This window comes from Pieris napi, chromosome 21, assembly GCF_905475465.1.
Source record: "Pieris napi chromosome 21, ilPieNapi1.2, whole genome shotgun sequence".
NCBI classification, from domain to species: domain Eukaryota; kingdom Metazoa; phylum Arthropoda; class Insecta; order Lepidoptera; family Pieridae; genus Pieris; species Pieris napi.
Window position 1 is genome coordinate 2,285,156 of NC_062254.1, and position 19,520 is coordinate 2,304,675.

Below are 19,520 nucleotides of genomic sequence, written 5' to 3' on the forward strand. Positions count from 1 at the left end.
TTCACAATAACGTTTCCAGCTTTCATACAGATTACTATCGATTAATCGCGTAATCGAATGAGTAATCGATAAAAAGACGTTAACGTGGGAAGCTTTTGATTTTAAAATCTTATAGAAATCATCTATTTTTCTACTATCTTCCGTCTTGGGTTTCATGTGAATTGTATTGTACTTATTTCGCCAGAAATATCTAAAGTCATTCCGCTCTTGGTTTACTAAGTATCCAAAATAACTTCGCGTGCGTGCATTTTGAATGCGCTATTTTAAAATTGGAACGCAAACCTCTACCATTTGTTTAAAAGAACAAAGAACTGCAGATAAATAATCAAGAGAATGTTAAGAAAACACTTTAAGGGCTATGTTAACCGACGCTATAACAACGCGTTAACTCGGTCAGTCATACAGTATTGTATTGTTGAATAAGACTTGACTTCAATTATTTATTTTAAAATTAGGCAAGGCTGTAATGTCCAAAGACTATATCAAGAGATATAAAAAGGTTACAAATAGTCGAAAATATCAAGATTTTCCAAACAATTTACAGAGAACGAGAACCAGCTTTATATAACAGGAATGCATTTTAAATTATTCAAAGGAATGACTAGGGAAAATTAGTAAATAATAAACTTTATAGTTAAACAAGTCTGGGACTAAATTGATCTGAAAATCCGAAATTCAAAATAATATTTCTGAACTTTCTTCTTGCTTGACAGGATAAACTAACCTGCCGTTTAAAAGTGCACGTAGATCGGCTATAAACAAACCATTAACTAGGTGTTGTTTATTTTGCGTAAGCTCTTGAGGAAATGCCAAAATAATATTGTACGGACGCATCAAAGCATCTTGATGCATGTCACCTAGATAACAATTGTGTAAAAAGATATTAGAGATGGAAGATCTGACCCCATCTTACAAAAGGGGAAAGTGAACATTTTTTTTTTCGTGCTAATACATCCAAAAACAGTTATACTAAAGATATAGCCAAAAGGGTATAAAAAGGTTCAAACATTTATGTAATAATAATTTGACGTCGTCAGTCAATTCCAATCCTTCATTCTTCATTCATCCATTTTAAACCGTGAACGTTTAAATGTAATTTAATAAAATCATTTATTCATATAGGTAACAAAATGTACACTTATGAACGTCAAAAAATTAATATATATGAAATACTTATAATTTTACATTTACTGCCAGTTCTGAAATAAAGGGCTTCTATGATTGATTTCAGAAAGAGAAGAACTGGCAATAAACTCTCCACCACTCTTTTTAATCGACAAGTTTTTTGTTTTACGTAATGTTTGTAAGGTGGTACTATTACACCATGTTCCACAGTACATCTTAAGTAAATAATAATAATAAAATAAATTAAAAACAAAGATTTGCCCTCTCTTAACTAACTTACAAGCTCATGTACTAAGTCTAGAGTATCGCAGACTATTAGAATATTTTCTTACTTTATTTATTAATAACAAGTTCCTGATTGAGTTCAGAAACGTTTATATGAAAACCGTATATGTGGCGACTTAGTATCTTAAAGGTTAATCTTTTTTCCAATAACAGCCTTTAAAGAATACAATAGCCTCCTTGGATTTAACGTCTTTGTCTCGTTAAAGCTTTACTCGTGACTCTAGTCTTCGTTAACTTAGTATCTTACTCAGCCCCAAAGCTTCACAAAAGCTCAATTCCATGATTCATTGTTGAAGGCGCCAGCTATGACTGTTCTGTCTGGGGACAGCTGAGCTTATTTCATTCAATTTCGATAAATGATAACTTTGTTTGACACTTAATCATTCTCTTTGTTTGTTGTAAGATTTGTATCTTCGACCCATATTCTATTTTGAACTTTAGCTGAGATTATGAACTAAATTTTACATGTCACTTATAATTGAATAAACGTATATCTATAGTACAAAATCTTTTGTTTTATAATGAAATATGACTACACTACTACTACTATTATAATATTTATAAAGAACAATGATTTGATTGTTTGTTTTGATATGGCTCCAAAACTACAGGGCTGATTTGAAAAATTATTTCACTATTAGAACCCCAAGTTATTCCTGATGAGCATAGGCTATATTTTCATCCTGCAGAAGAGGGCTATTCGTGCAATCTATAATTTAAAATGTAGGGAATCTCTTAGAGATAAATTCAAGGAAATTAATATACTTACCTTTCCCTCGCAATATATTTATGAAAATATTATGTATGTATACAAAAATAGTGATAAGTTTACTAGAATAGAACATACGCACAATGTTAATACACGGAACAAACGCAGGCTGCAATTTCCCCGTACTAGACTATCTAAAGTTAGTAATTCTTTTTTGGGGAAAGGGATACTCTTCTTTAATAAAATCCCAGAAGCTCTTTTATCACTGCCTTTCAATAAATTTAAGAAATGTATTAAAGAAAAGCTGTGTAAAAAGGCTTACTATAAAGTCAACGATTATCTAATTGATAAAAGGGCCTGGGACTAGTGCTAGACAGGCTACTTCTAATTAATTTGCGATATTTGTTATAAATAAGTGTTGTTTGATGATTTGCTGTTTTAAAAGAGTACCGAGAGTTTTTTACGCCGGCTTTTTCTCTCGGCCTACACCCTCTGTCTTCTTTGCCGATGAGTAGGGATGCCTTCAAATTTAATGACGTGGAATAAGTGATACATGTATCTTACGTTCCATAATAAACATATTTATTTTATTTATTTTTATAGAATATTTTCAAAAAAGTAAGAAGTCTGTATGAAATTACGTTTCAATCAAGGAGTAAAAATACGAATAAAGATTCCTAAATCACGTACACTGCGGAATCTATTGAGAATAGAACAGTGTAGTGTGCAAGCAAGCAAGTGCTGTACTGCAGTTTTATATAAGATATGAATTTATTAAAAAAAACTCCATGATTCCAGGTCTAACGAAAAAATATTCTCTTTTCATTGAAAAGTCTATTCACCGAGTAAAGATTTAGGTTATACAACATCGTGCTAAGACCGGATTAAAACGCGTGGAACCACAGAGGACAGCTAGTCTGAAATATCTAATATACAAAATTCTCGTGTCGCGGTGTTTGTAGTTAAACTCCTCCGAAACGGCTTGACCGATTCTCATGAAATTTTGTGTGCATATTGGGTATGTCTGAGAATCGGACAACATCTATTTTTCCTCCCCCTAAATGTTAAGGGTAGTCCACCCCTAAAAATTTTAGATGTTTTTTTCTGTTTTTATTTTTTAATGATACAGCATTAAAAAATACATACAACCCCTAACTTTCACCCCTCTACGATCAACCTCAATTTTTTTTTTTATAAATGATATACATGGCAAAACGACGTTTGCCCGGTCAGCTAGTAATATTATATATTTTTTATTACCTTTTATACCGATTGCTAAATAGCTAGTTTATAAAGTACATACTTATAGTAATCTACCTCATAGCTCATGTGTGATTTTAGTGTTAATTGGTCTATAGTTATAGTGTAAATCATCTCTTGGCATTATCACTTACACGAAGAAATGTCATCAATGCCACACAGCAGCTACTAAAATCGATTCACTTTCATAACTATCGCTTCAGCTATGAAAAGGCTGCTATGAATAGGGATTTCGCGTCACCGAGCAATATCCATCAAAATACCGGATTCAGAATTCAATAAAGTAAAACGCGAAAGCTAAACTTTGGCATTTAAGTTCTGCTATAAAAATTCAATCATTTATTAAATTCAAGCACGTATACAGTATGTATTTACAATTTTCTTAGCCTACAAAGTAATAATAAAAATAATTAATAAAATAACATAAATCAGTGACGCTAGTTTCTGAATCTGTTTCATGATCATTTTTTAAATCTAATAGGCAAGTAGGTGATTAGCCTCCAGTGCCTGACACACGCCGTCGACTTTTTGGGTCTAAGACATGAGTCCTCACGATGTTTTCCTTCACCGTTCGAGCGAATGTTAAATGCGCACAAAGAAAGAAAGTCCATTGGTGCACAGCCGAGGATCGAACCTACGACCTCAGGTATGAGAGTCGCACGCTGAAGACACTAGGCCAACACTGCTCTTTCTCGAAAAATTATTGATAGGAAAATCAAAACAAATTTAAAATGTTTGTTCCCTGTGGCAGTGTATTTTTAACGCTGGCAGCATTTCCTCGCTGTATTGCGATACTTGTTCGTTGAGCCAGGAAAGCACCAGCTCTGGGGTCACCGGTACTATCTACCAATTAAATTAGAATCAACTACTAAGATGATGCATATGTCCAACGTGCGTTTAAAATACGTTTGTCATAAAGAACGGTCTAGAGAAATGTTTTTTTTTTTCTTTCTATATATTTTAGTAAGAGTCGCTCCATAGAGTAGAAACCAATATTCTATAGATCTATTTACCGCAATATTACAAATGTCTAAGTCGATGAATTGAAATCAATGTAATTTTATTAAGTATTTTTCCGTATTTTCCATTTAAATCTTGCTAGAAAACAGTTGCAGAAATCTGAAGCCAAGAACCATAAAAGGTACCACAGAAATATTATTTCTAAAGAAAATCAATTAGAAACTGCACGAAAGACTCGTTAATAAGTGAAATATCTTATAATAACATATCATTAGAGTAATAAGCCTTCCGTAGAAAGTAAAGAATGGCCAGGTCAAAGGTTATTTTCTCGCCCTTTACCCCATGTCCATTGTTTATTTACAAGATATATTGCGGACAGACACAGGTGTACAAGTCGGCTGTATGTATCTCGAATTGTTTGGGTCAAGTCGCAATATTGCATCCTGGATAAAATAACATTCGAATTTATTTAATAACTGTTTTCAATGTGTGATTTTTCTTTGATTGTTCGTTGACAAAACTGACTAAAGTTATATTATTTGTTGCCTATATAAGTTAATTGTTTGTATTTTTTTATTATGTAAATTTGTTTGTTTGTTTTTCATTGCTTATGCATTCTTGTCGTTTTAAGGTCACCTGTTAGGACAGGATTCTGTTTTTTATGAATAAATATGTGATTATTACAATTTCACAACTATTATTTAGTTTATTTTATAAACCAGAAAGTTCGAGTTTTGAGCTTAACAACATATTTTTCGTTTAATTTTTTTTGTATAGAAAATTATAAATAAATAAATTTGTGGCGCTACGTCAATCTAATAGGCAAGTAGGTGGTCAGCCTGCTGTGGGTGACACACGCTCTCAACTTTATGGTTCTCATGCACGCCGGTTTCCTCACGAAGTTTCAATTCACAGTTCGAGCGAATGTTAAATGCGCTTTCTATATAGAAAGAAAGTCCATTGGTTCACAGCCATGGATCGAACCTACGACGCTACTACTCGCTGAAGCCAACACTACTTATAGATAAGTATAAATATAGATTAATCTACCAAGAGATAATTTAATAGATGACTCTGAATACGCCGTAATTAGCATAACGCATGAAGATGGAGCCTCATTTATGCCAGAAAAAGAAGAAAGTGCTAATCAAAAGCTTTATAAAATCCGTTTAAAAATAAATGGTTCGTTATTTCAATTCGCCCAACAAAAGCTCACTCGCCTTTGTTTGTTGAAAGCTATCTTTGTCTGCCGCTCCGTAATTTCCCCTGCAGACTGAAAATTAAATATTGAACCGTATAACGTTCAGTTTACAAGTGGGCCATGGGGTACAGGACATACATGTGTTTGAATGTTTGTTCAAATTTATTTTATCCGAAATTATACCCACGTCAATGTAATGTTTAGTCATACAAAAATTGTGGAAAGAAGTTTCTGATGAGTCGTTGTATGTGTTGTAGCTGATATAAACTAACTACTATAGTTGATAGCGATGCAGACGAATCAGTTCATCATATGCTGTTATATATGTCATATTACAGCGACATATACTTGTAGGCTGAAACACATGACTCCTGTATATATATTCAGATATTTGACAGGGTAAATTTAAGGTGTTTCAAAAACTTTTTTTAAATATTTTCTCGACACTGTAATAAAGATTCCATACTATGCATTAGGTATATATATTGTTAATTTACTAAAACCATTGTCAAATTTAATTTATAACCAAAAGTCTCATAAAAAGTGTGTGTTGCTCGCAATAGATATTTATATACATAATGTCATTCCTATTGCAATAGGATAGTTAGACAGTTATTGTCGCCGAATTGATGACATATAATAATAAAAATAATTAATAAGAATTTCCATTCATGATAAAAAAAATATAATATACAGCTTAGATTTTTTACACATTATTTTTATCTTGTTATCCTATATATCTTATATCCTCGCTACCTTCAGTATCGTCGATCGGAATCCCTTAATTTTCCCCTTTCTCCATTTGCTTCCTGCTACCGCATCTATTTCATCTATCCACCTCTCTTTTGGGCACCCTCTCCTTCTTCCCCTTGATCCTTTCCATACAGCTATCTTTAAAGTCCACCTATCATCTGTGTATCATTCTATATGCCCCGCCCATTGCCACTTCTGTTTTAGGGACTTATGCCCAAAGACGATATAAAATGAGCAAAATTTAGCTTTCAAGTAAGCGGATCAGCGAGCCCCAAATGTTCACTTGAAGACAACTAATAGAAAGATCAGGAACAATATTTTTTTCATACAGGTTCCCTGACCTTTACCGAGATGACTCATTTGGAATGGCGCCACGTTAGCCTTGCAAGGATTAAATTCTTGAGACCCGTATCGCGAAACAAACCATTTCATTTACTGCTCTTATTTCAATAGTGGTCGATAAACCGCAAAATAAAACAATTTCAACTCTATATCAGAGGCGTAGAGTTCAAAATCCAAATTGATTTTAGGTGTCGAAATGATCAACATTGTAGCGCCCACCACTCGTGCTCAAATTGCAAATGTCCTTAATTTTAAAGGCTAATTCATAAAAGATGGTATTGTGTAATGAGATGATACCGACCTTCATGGCGCTTATCGTCGCTGTAGAATGATAACCTCGTATGTCCAGAGAACCAAACATTTGTATGGTAAAAATAATTTAATTATTAATTACATAAATAGATATACCAGTTACATGACATAAGAATAGAAGAATAGAATCTACTTGCAATAGGTAAGTGATTGATAAAAGATCATGAAACATACAGAAATCTGAGGTTCAGACCTAAATAGGTTGTAGCGCCACTGATTTGTTTATTTTATTAATAAGAAAAAACAGAAACCTTGATTACAGTTATTATTATATCGGACCGAAGAGAATTGAATTTCATGGATAAATTTCATGAAAATCTGATTTCTCACTGATCTTATCTAGCATTGAAAATAAGTAACGACCTATAGGGCTGTTTCGGGCTATGAACTGACTACTTGATAGTAATTTCTAGTACAAAAGTAATCTAGCGTTAGATAATCGTAAAACCATTTCAATTGGATTCGCTATACACTTGATATACCTATCTAGGCCATTTAAAGTTATACAACCACATGCATTTTTAATTGCCTATTGATTGAACATCGCGTATCATTAATCAATATCTATAAATGAATCGATATTTAGAAATACTTGATTCATTTCGCCCGTGGCTTAGTGCTCGCAAGTGTTTCCGAAATAGACCGGGTGTTACCGCAGAACTACTGTTTGATGCTTCTGCAGAGGTGCAATCCATATTTGTGCTGCAGAAGCGGGCTGTTCGGGGTATTTGTTATGTTTCCCCAAGGGAGTCGGTACGGAATAAGTTTAAGGAATTAAATATTATGACACTATCTGGTCAATATATTCTTGAAACCTCCAGAAGATAAACCACTCCTTTCTATTCGTTTTTACAACAAACTCCCAAGCGAAATTAGAGAATTATCACTGATATACGTATAATTATTATAGAGCAAAGGGAGTTAAGTGATACCGGCACCCATGGACACTCCTCTCAATCCCAGAACCTCGCGAGTGCGTTGCCAGTCTTTTAAGAATTGGTACGCTCTTTTCTTGAAGGACCCTAAGTCGAATTGGTTCTGAAATATTTCAGTGGGTTTTACAATGGTGGCAAAAGTGGCAACGATTTACTATTTCAATCAATTTTTTTCAGCTGTGCAAAACCGTTTCATTTGTTTTGGATAACTGTATATGTATACTACTGCTGATCCGGCAAACGTCGTTTTGCCATGTATATCATAATAAAAAATAGGGGTTGATCGTGGAGGGGTGAAAATTAGGGTTGTATGTTTATTAAAAAAATTTTATCTAAAAATAAAAAAACTATAATTTAGGGGTGGACTACCCTTAACATTTATAGGGATGAAAAATAGATGTTGTCAGATTCTCAGTTATACCCAATATGCACACAAAATTTCATGAGAATCGGTCAAGCCGTTTCGGAGGAGTTTAACCACAAACACCGCGACACGAGAATTTTATATATTAGATATTACTTAACTCATTTCTCCGATGTTGGTATCTTTGTGACCCATTTAAAAAAAAAATGTCCGTATTTACCGATTAAAACATTCATATTACAATAAAAGCGGTTAATAATATTAGTAATAGTTATTAAAAGAAAGTGTAACCATTTCAATTGACCATTCATTACGACTCATATTAATTGTTGAGACTCACCTGGAAGAGCAGATAGCCGGAGTCGTACATCCAGAAGTCGTCGGGCGCGGTGCCCGGCTTGGCGAGGTGGATGGCGAGGCAGCGCTGCAGGATTAACTGACAGCGCTGCCCGCCCGCGCCGCGCGCGCTCATCACTGCCACGCCCGCGGCCGCATGCTCTATAAACAAAAAATCTTTATAAACAAAATTATATAACATAATGAAGATCGCCTACATTACAACAAGGGGATATTTCGAGAGTTAATCAACTCTTCAACCCGTGGTCTTTCGAAACTATTTCTTTCTTTCTTAATGGGAGCGTTCAAGTATTACGTCACGCAATTTTTGGAGATTATTTAACCCAATATTAGGCGCCGTAACGTTTTTCTGTACCCAATAGTAAAACACTTTTCGTGACCACCAAAGTGACTCTTTATACCTAAAAGTTACCATTATGTGGTGTAAAGGACTGAAAAGTCGAAAATAATATTAACAATAACGTAACGTAACGTTAACGTTTTACCCAAGACCTCCCAAAATTAAAACTTTCCCCCCCTTTCGCTCCCTTTCTGGCTATGGGTGCTTTTGACCAGCTCTTTTCAAGTACATTCTAAATATGTTCCAGAGACGCACGATCAAGTGTACTCAGCCCTCGCCATCCATACTCGTCGTGTTATATATATGTATATTCAATTTTTTTAAAGAACACAGCCAAGAAGTGTGCGTTGCCGGCCTTTTAAGAATTATTACGCTCTTATATTGAAGGATCCTAAGTCGAATTAGTTCGGGAAATACTTCAGTGGGCAGCTGGTTCCACATAGTGGTGGTGCGCGGCAAAAACTGCCTTAAAAACGCTCTGTTGTGGAACGACGGACGTCGAGGTGACTGCTACAGGGACTAAACTATTTTCAATATATTTTTCTTTTCAATTATCATTAAGTATAGCTATTTGGCAAGGAGACGGAATAGAATTAATTTTCTAAACGCATACAGACTATATCCGCATACGATATCTGGTTTCTATTACGAATATAAATCGGTTCTATACAATATCATTGATAGCCGATAACAACGGCCTATTTATTACATAATCGTATAATATGCCTCTATCAGCCTATTATTGTGACAAAATAAATATACGCCCACATATTGGGCAATTGATTTTATCGGTGTTTAATGATTTCGTTTACTGAAATGGGACCAGCTGGTGATAATATCCTGTCTTATTATACGCTGCGTGGTATATCAAGTAACGTTATATTTTGTATGCAAATTATCGCCAAGGTATTATTCAAGTTTCGTATACCACTACTATTAAGCAACATCTCTGCTACTCAGCCGGGAGAAGAGATCTGTTCGCGTTCGTATTCCACCAAAGATTCCAAAGATTCCACCATTCTCTCCACCACCAGACCAGACCGGATCAGAGCATAGTATGACCACGAATACCAGTGGCGTAAAGCCTCTTCAGGTCTGTGCCTCAGATTTCTGTATTAGTTTCATGTTGATTTGTCAATCTAATAGGCAAGTAGGTGATCAGCCTCCGAGCGAATATTAAATGCGCACATAGATACAAAGTCCTTTGGTGCACAGCCGTGTAGCGAACCTACGACCTCAACCTCAAGGATGAGAGTCCCACGCTGAAGCCACTAGGCCAACACTGCTGCTCACTGTATATTTTTTTATATGAATAAATGATTTTTGACTTTGACTTTCGCTGCGAATACAATATACGTGTTGTTTAGTCGTTAACTATATGTCACTTTGTTTTTAACAATAACTGATTCATCGTTAATTTTTTATTGCATTTACGGTTTAATCTACATATTGTTTGCCGTCTTAAATATACAACATACCACAATAATAATAAAAAGCGTTTATTTCGAAAACTTAAATACGAATGTGTCTCAATGGTTTTGAATTGAAAAACATAACTTTTAACAGTAGGTAAAATACAATGATATGCTTGTCAGGTTTTGGCTTGTTCATCGTTGGACATAGGCCTCCAACATACCATAGTCTTATCAAAAAGTCACAAAAATAGAGGTAAAAATAAAAATCTCATAACCGCGACATCTCCAGATTTCTTGGCACCTAGACAAGAGCCCTAGTCTGAGTGTCGCTGGAGGCGCGAGCAAATGAGTGACAGACTTATTCGTGTGTAAGTGGTTATTAAAGTTCCTTAGTCTAAAAGAAAAAACAAGTCTTAAAATTTTGGCCTTTAAACGTTTTCTTCGATAAAACAAGAATCAGAATCAGAAGACTCAGAATTTGAAATGAATTTTCTTTATTTATTTATTTATTTAAGTTCACTGATTATGTAATACTATATCTACAGTATATGTTACAAGGTAAACATAAACACATTTTCCCTTCATATAATATATCGTTTATTAAAACATAAATATACAGTATTTAAAATTTTCTTAACCTGTATTATCCATTAGTTTTGTTGTCACATTAAATCTTGAATTCTTGCTAAACATTGGTTTGAGCGATGGCAAGCTTTTGTAAAACAAATTAAATAAAAATAAGATATTTTATTTAATAAGTTATGTATTTGATGGAAACATATTGTTTACCTACTCCTAAAGATCATACAAACAACAGCAACAAATTAAATTGTAGTCAATTTAAAGTAGTACAAGTATTAGTTCATAGTAGTGAGATGCCAGTTACTTTAAGTTAAGTATTCTAATACAATACAAATTATTCATAACCTGCTCTTGCGCACTCAATTTTGTTGAATTAGCATCACAAAACAGACCTACTTACGTATATTAAGTATTAAGAAAGGTATATTTTTGGACAATAAATATAAGTGAGCGATAAACATGTCTAAGACATTTTTTGTAGCTTTTAAGCTATTATAACATCATTAAATTAAATAAATTTGGGAATTTGGGAAAAATTATTGAATTAACGTAAAATAATTTGTACCCTTTAACGGACCGAAAAACTTGAAGTAGGTAGTTTTTTTTAATGGCAATAGTGTTAACTAAGTAGTAACTAGTAGTTTCTCGCATTCTTTTCCCTTGTCTGTGGGTGTCAACTGTCAGATGTCAATAGTCAAAAGGTTCGGTGCAGCTGCGTTTATATAGGGCCACAGAAACTGAATATTTTCAACAGATTCAACAAAAAACACGCATTCTGTAAATTATGTGAATTAATAATTGTAAAATTAAAGCTGATTGCTTAATTTCAGTAATTTTGTAATAATCTTAACATTGTAGTTCAGCTCTACAAATACAAAAAGCTTTGGATATTAAACTTATTTGTTGTATACACAGCAAAATTTTAGAGTATTTAATCATATAAGTTCGAGAAATACATACAATTAACTTAAGATAATCTTTAGTTTGATTGTAATTAGCTAACTAGGAAACAATAATGTTGAACCAAATAATACCATATATGGTGGTATATAGTAGGTATGTTAAGTAGGAAGCTTGAATTATATAAAGAGGCATAATTTTCAGTGTCTCAAGTAACAGCTTTTAAACTCATTTCCATAATCGGAAACTTTACAAGGGTGTCGATTTTTGATATTACAAAATATGTTTACAATGTTCTAGTGTAGTTACTAACGCAAGAGTATTTTGTCTTGCATTGTAGACGAAGAATGTTGTGTGTTTTCTCCAATCTAAAGGGAGCATTCTCGATGAATCTTTACACTGACTGGCCCGAAAGCCCCAGTTGAGAAGATGTATATATATATCCTTTAGCCGCCGGAATAACTTACGTTAGCGCATGGTATGACGTCATCGCAGTGATTTTTAAGCGCAGACTGTAGGTGTCACTACAATCGCTTAATCAATTTCAATATAGAGATAAATAAAATTTGATGCGAAATAAACCAAAGAAAAACACAATTATTTTAGTTTTTTCTAGTCGCGAATAGACAACCTTTTTGGTGTCTCTTTGTATAGAGGTTTGGTCACAAAACAACACTAGAGAAACAAATTGGCATATGGCAGTCAGTAACCATAATTCTTTTGAAGCAGCAGTCATAGTTAGAAAACCCTACAATTACTTCAACTTGTTAGTATTTAATCTAAACACGTCTGTGATTCAAAACTCGAGCCCGAACACTTAATGACGGCGAAGCACAGACGAATGTAGAACTTATTCCCTTCAGTTAAAACTGATTTTTGCTTGGCATTTAATATAGCACTTGAGTGGCGACAATACCGTTTGATATTGCGTCACATTTGTTGATTTACTTGGCTCCAGAGAATGTGCTTCAATTAGAAATAAACGCTCAATTTGTGAAAAGGAAATAAACGAAAATCACTGCACAAATATTATGAAATTATTTAGTACTAACGAGCCGTTCAGTCTTCGCACGGGCAATCGGAGGAGTTATCTTCCTCATAAATAATTCTAGATATTGGTGGTTACCGCTATTCCAGCAGTTTTTGAGTTTATCACGGACAGATAGGTAGAGTGGACTTATTATTATATAATACTAGCGGACCCCACAGACGTTATCCTGCATATCTCAAACTATAAATATTAAACAAAGTATGAAAGTACCGACTGTAGCGCCATCTGCCGGGCTGATTTGTGAATCTAAACAATCCAAACGCATAAAAATTCATTCTATATCTATCTTATCTTTTAAGTTAGATCAAACTGCACACGGTGTGCAAATTTGATTGAAATCGGTTGAGTAGTTTAACAGTCCATAGCGGACAAACAATGTCACGTGTATTTATATATATTAAGATAAAAGTTTAAGTAAAATCTATTTTAAAAGATTAAGTATGGAGTTTCTTGTACATTTTTCTCCGTATGAAATAACCTTTTGGAAGGGGCAATTAGAGTATTTTTTTTTATTAAAAGAAAAACGCTTTTTACCGGATTAAAGTTATGTATTATTATAAATTTACAACTATTTGACATAATTTTAAATTTATCCGACGTTTCGCGTGCTTTACAGCGTGCGTGGTCACGGTGACCACGCACGCTGTAAAGCACGTAAAGCACGTAAAGTGATAATAATACATAACTTTAATCCGGTAAAAAGCGTTTTTCTTTTAATGTTATGAGTTATGTTAATCAAAGACAATTTTTTTTTATTTTTAACTTGTAATTTTGACTTTCAAAAGTGCCTTTTTATTAGGCCTAATTGAAATTAATGATTTGCCTTTTTTGACAGAACTATCACCGACTTTTTGGAGGCATTATCAAGATTTTCTCAATCAATCATATATCTCTTTCTTAAGGCACCGTTCACCGTTTTTTTCTCCGACTTACTTTGCAAACCCGTCTAATTCTACACGAAAGTCATAATTTTTCAGGTTGATTTATTTTTATGACACAAATAACGTGTCTTTCTATAGGTAAAATAATTTTCAAATTCCGTTCAGAAGATCCAGAGATTACCCCTTACAACTTAGATTATTAGTTTAGATATACTAGCTGCTAGATAAATATTTTTCAATATGATGAAATATGCACATAATTAATAATTCCTAAGCAAGATATCATACTTTAAACTTGGTATAAGAAGGTTTACTATAATCTTTCATTATACAATCTTCCTTGCTAATTTCAGAATACATCAATTGCCAAAAATCTGTGTATGACTTATAATTTTGAACACTTTCTACATGAACCCAACAACCTTATCAAGACAAAATAACATTTACATCAGTATTGGTCGAGTGGCTTTAGCGTGCGACTCTTATCCCTGATATCGTAGGTTTGATCCGATGGACTTTCTGTCTACATGCGCATTTTACATTCGCTCGAACGGTGAAGGAAAACATCGTGAGGAAACCGGCTTGCCTTAGACCCAAAAGTCGACCGCGTGTGTCAGGCACGGGAGGCTGATCACCTACTTGCCAATTAGATTGACAAATGATCATGAAACAGATACAGACATCTGAGGTCAAGACCTAAAAAGGTTGTAGCGCCACTAAACAAAAGCTCTATAAGATTTGGATACATTTTACAAGATCAACGAGAATGAAACTCGCGACCTAACAACATAGAATATTACACTAGTATAGTCTAAAATAATAGAATGATTGGTATAAAATGGCAGTACGACTATTATAACAACATCAGTTATATAAGAATCTTTTACATAACCTGCAACATCTTTACAAGAACTATTTCATCGTATAATAAGTAGACGGTATAAACGAACAAGCCTCAATCGTTTATCACGTTTTATTATATTTAAATTAAATTCGAAATACTTTTAAAATGTGGAGTTGCTTGCCAGTTTTCATCCGTTCTACGCCCTTTACAGCGAGCGTTATGTAGGTCAAGTGTAAATAAATAATATTATTGTTTGAAAAATACGCGCAAATACGTGCTATACATCCCGCGGCGGCCCAAACCGAGGTCCGAGACGCCCTTGCGCTAGTTGCTAGGGTACAACGCATAGGTGATTATTTCCGTTACTGTAAATATTATGGCATCATACTGAGAACCAAAAATATCATCCGCTTCCTAATTAGGGAGCATTCAAGTATTACTTCACGCAATTTATGAAGATTATTGACACTCCTCCCCCCCATGTAACGCGCCGTAACGTTTTTCTGTACCCAAGTGTAGTAAAACGTTTCGTGACCACCTAATGACTCTTTATACCTAAAAGTTACCATTATGTGGTGTACTGGAAAGTCGAAAATAATATTAACAATAACGCGTAATTCAATCCCCGTATCGTAACGTTTTACAAAAGGACCACCCCCCTAAATTCGTTACGTAATACTTGTATGCTCCCTAAGCCATACAAATTAAGAAGTCAGTTGAATAACGTACGTATACATTCTTCTCCAAAGGAATTGTTTGTAAATGAAAATAAAAACTTTAACACGTGAAAGGAAACATTAGTAATAACGTCGTTAAATTGTTAAATTGAACGAAATCGCATTGAATTAAATTAACTTTCATAAAGTAAATTGGTCATGGTATATTATCATTGTTTATTGTAAAAGCGAACATCCAATATTACGTATTTATCCATCAATCTTCATAAACTTTCATTCAAGGTTACTTTCACAATATGCCTAGGCAAAAACAGAGGAAAGTCTAGATACTAGAAACTAGGCAAGTGTGGCCTAGTGTATAGGTAAAGAAGGGATTCGCTTAAATGGCAAACTTAATTAGTTTAATTGCCAAACTACGAGTATATACCACTGCCATTGGTGATACATCCTTTTAGATCTGGGTCTGAGATTTCTTTTTTTTTTCATTCATTTGTTTTTTCTTACTAGGCAAGTATCAGTTAGGTGCCTGACACACGCGGGCAACGTTTTGGCCCAAGTCATGCCGGTTACCTCAAGCTTTTCTTCACCGTACGAGCAAGTGTTAATTGCGCACATAGATAAAACGTCCACTGATACACAGCCGCGGATCAAATCTACGACCTCAATGATGTGAGTCGCACACTAATGCAACACTATTCACAAAACCCAAAGTGTATAGAGACTGTAGTAAATAAAAATGTGCGTGTACTAGTGTACACACGTTAGAAGTGAAACTTCTTTATGACCTTATTTTTCGAAAAATTATCTATATGCAACTAACTTTACAGAAATTGGTTAAATAAAGTTAAATTAGATAAAGTTTAACAAAAGGCTTTTAATATCACAGACTTGAATACAAATAATACAATTATTTCATTTTACCTTATTACCTCTAAGATTATTACAGAATTTCATAAATTGTAATATAATTTTTAGTATCATTGTTATAGTTATTATACATTTTTGTTATTAATGGTTTAGAATCTCTTCGAATCAACCGTGGTAGGGACGAGAAAAAGACGCGCGTAACGGTCAAATGTGACGCGTAACCGAAAAATGTTACACTAAATTTTTTTCCAACCCCGATAAAGAAGTTTCACTTCAAAAAGCGTAATCTCTTATACATATATTATTTAGCTAATAGTTTCAACAAGCTTAACACTGATTATGTACTGGAGTTTGGAGTATACTGACAGTGAAACAGACATCGTTAGGAAAACGTATTTACAAATTTTCTTTACCAAACGATTAACTTATTAAAAATAACTTGTTAATTCAGTGTATGAGTAACGGATTTAACGATTTCAGAGCAAAAATTAAGAGCAATAAAGAAAGGCGTAATACATAAGGAAATTATGTTTTAAAAGTAATGTTAAAAGTTCTCACACTGATTAACAAGGACTTCCTATTGCGGTGTTTCCACTTATATAACAATACTTTATATATTATAGATATAAGGTTTCATATGCTGGTAGTAAAAATTTCAATTATACTTCCGAGCCTTTTCTACTTTCGTTCTTATTTAATATTTTTACGACGCAAAAAGCAGTTATAGCATCCTATGTACACGCATTTTAGTGCCAGCCTTTGAAGAGGAGTATGCCCTTTTTTTAAGCAATTGGAGGTCGTATCTCCACGCGAAGTAGAGTCCACAGTTCGCAAAAGAAAATGATAATGCGAATACATAGTTGTATAACCACAAAATGACTGATATTCCTTCGAATACTCATCCATCATTTTCGCTAAAGTAACGTATTTAAACAAGAGCAGTGTTGGCTTATTAGCTTCAGCGTGCGACTCTCATTCCTGAGGTCGTAGGTTCGGTCCCCGGCTGTGCACCAATGGACTTTATGTGCGCATTTAACATTCGCTCGAACGGTGAAGGAAAACATCGTGAGGAAACCGGCTGATCACCTACTTGCCTATTAGATTAACAAATGATCATGAAACAGATCTGAGGCCCAGACGTAAAAAGGTTGTAGCGCCACTGATTATTATTAACGTAATTAAACTAATTCCACTTAAACGTTATTTTTGACATTTCGCGCGACAATTTGAGTGACATTAACAGATACACAACAACACAAGATGCAACAGCCACATTCAAATGTTTTTAACTACCCAGAATCAAGGTATTAAAAGAGATGTAATCAATTTACTCGGAATCCGCCACCCAGTTATCGCCCAGGTAGAATTTCTTTATAAACGTTGCCTTGCAAATTCTCAATAATTGCATCAGTGCATAGTTCACGACACAATAGCCCACTTTGTTTCCGAGAAACTGTTACGAGCTGTCAGCGAAAGTGCAGTTTAGATACGGCCACGTTACTGGTACTTGCAGACCTATAAAGGTACCACATACATGAATAGAAATTCGAAATTTTTGCCAATTTAAAAAGAAACAGTAGCGTAACCCTTGGTCTTGGGCTCTTGTTTCTGTTATCACGTTAAATAGGCCTGTAGTGTCTAAGGTATGCCGGTTTTCCTTCACCATAGAAGCAAGTGTAATGAATCGTACTGTAACAAGCTACTAGGCCTACACAGATTACTAAAATTAGTTCCAATTAAATTTCGGTGAATCTCGCTTTTAGTAGAATCAGTCCTATAAGTCTGTCAAGTTAATATTGAATAGTCTTTGTAAACCAAAATTTAATATAGCTAACACAAGGAAAATCATTTAATCATACATAAAATATAGCACCTTAAACCACTAAGTAATAATTTTTGGATTACATCGGTTTTAAAACAAACAAAAATATCTATAATAAAGAACTATGAAATTGTTAGTATTACACAAATGTTTTATTTCTTATTTATCGTTTCGAATGATATGAGGCAATCATATATTTGTTTAAGTGAACCTATTGTTGTTAACCACAATAAGATAACCGCAAGTTCATTTCGATCTTATCTTCGTTAAAACATGGCGAAACTTCAAAATGCAATTGCTAAATAAAATGTTATTTTTACTATCACGAATTTTTTCATTAAACTGATGTGCGAATCAAAGGTTTAAGTAACTGTTAAACTCTGTAGAAACAGATTGAAATGAAAAACAAAATACGATCGTATCAAATCAAGGTTTTTAAAAATACTTTAGCTATCCATATTATTATCTATATCCATATATTTGCACTAATATTATACATAATTTATTATTTCTTTGTATATAAATAATAAGAAATTACTTTCATTGGTCGAGATTACAATTTTGACAAATCTAAAGACTCCACCCATTTACAGATTACTACATTTCATTTGATTCTAGTATGATTAAAATAATAATATAAATAAAATAACACTAACGAATAAAGAGAAGGACAAACACAATTCAAATCGTAAATAAAAGTAACCTTTGTGCCTTTTTTATAAAGGTTATTTAAATTCTTGACCTACAGTTATTAATTTGATAAATAAAGTATATATTTCTCCAAAGGTTACACATGGCATATATTTTACAGATTATATTTAATGAAGAGGTTTTATTATACTTATCTGTGCAATAATATTTTTGAATATCGAACACTGACATGTCAGTCTCAATTCCAGTTACTAAGTAGGTGTTCTTTATTCAAATAATACAAGGAACCAAGAGATTAAAACCTCATTAATTAAAACCTTATTCTTTTTTCATTGTGATATATGATCTACTTCCTACGAGTGTACGCAACAACCGTTCTCAAGGCACGCAAAAGGAAGTTACGCGTATTCCGATTACTCTCGATTCAGTTTCAATCTGGGTCGGTTCTCTAACGGATTGTATTTGTCAAATAATTAAACTAGCCAAAATAATACGTAGCATTGAGAAAGTATATAGACTTACATTATTTTTAAAGGAGTTAACTTTTAGAACACGCAACGGATACATCGTCTTCGAAGTGTCATAATCGCCTATTGAGCAAACATTTTTGGGTTTTTCTTGAAATAATTACAGCATAGGTAAATTAAAATAATAACTATTTTACTGATTATGAGTTATGAGGCTCCCCCGCCCCAAAATAATAAAGTTTATTTTTAAAAATATTATAGTTTTTTACGCCGGCTTTTTCTCTCGGCCTACACCCTCTGTCTTCTTTGCCGATGAGTAGGGATGCCTACAAATTCAAATTTAATGACGTGGAATAAGTGATACATGTATCTTATGTTCCATAATAAACATATTTTATTTTTATTTTATTTGCCTCTTCA

At 33.7% G+C, this 19,520-nt stretch overlaps 1 protein-coding gene across 1 annotated transcript in view; it reads right to left on the reverse strand.

Annotated features, from left to right (window-relative positions):
• The window catches only part of LOC125060165 (uncharacterized protein DDB_G0287625), a 169,437-nt gene that overhangs the window by 113,771 nt on the left and 36,146 nt on the right, over window positions 1–19,520 (reverse strand). Inside the window, exon 2 of the mRNA XM_047664933.1 lies at window positions 8,587–8,744. Coding sequence (XP_047520889.1) covers window positions 8,587–8,718 — 132 coding nt within the window. The 5' untranslated portion in view covers window positions 8,719–8,744. The remainder of the gene's footprint in view (window positions 1–8,586; window positions 8,745–19,520) is intronic.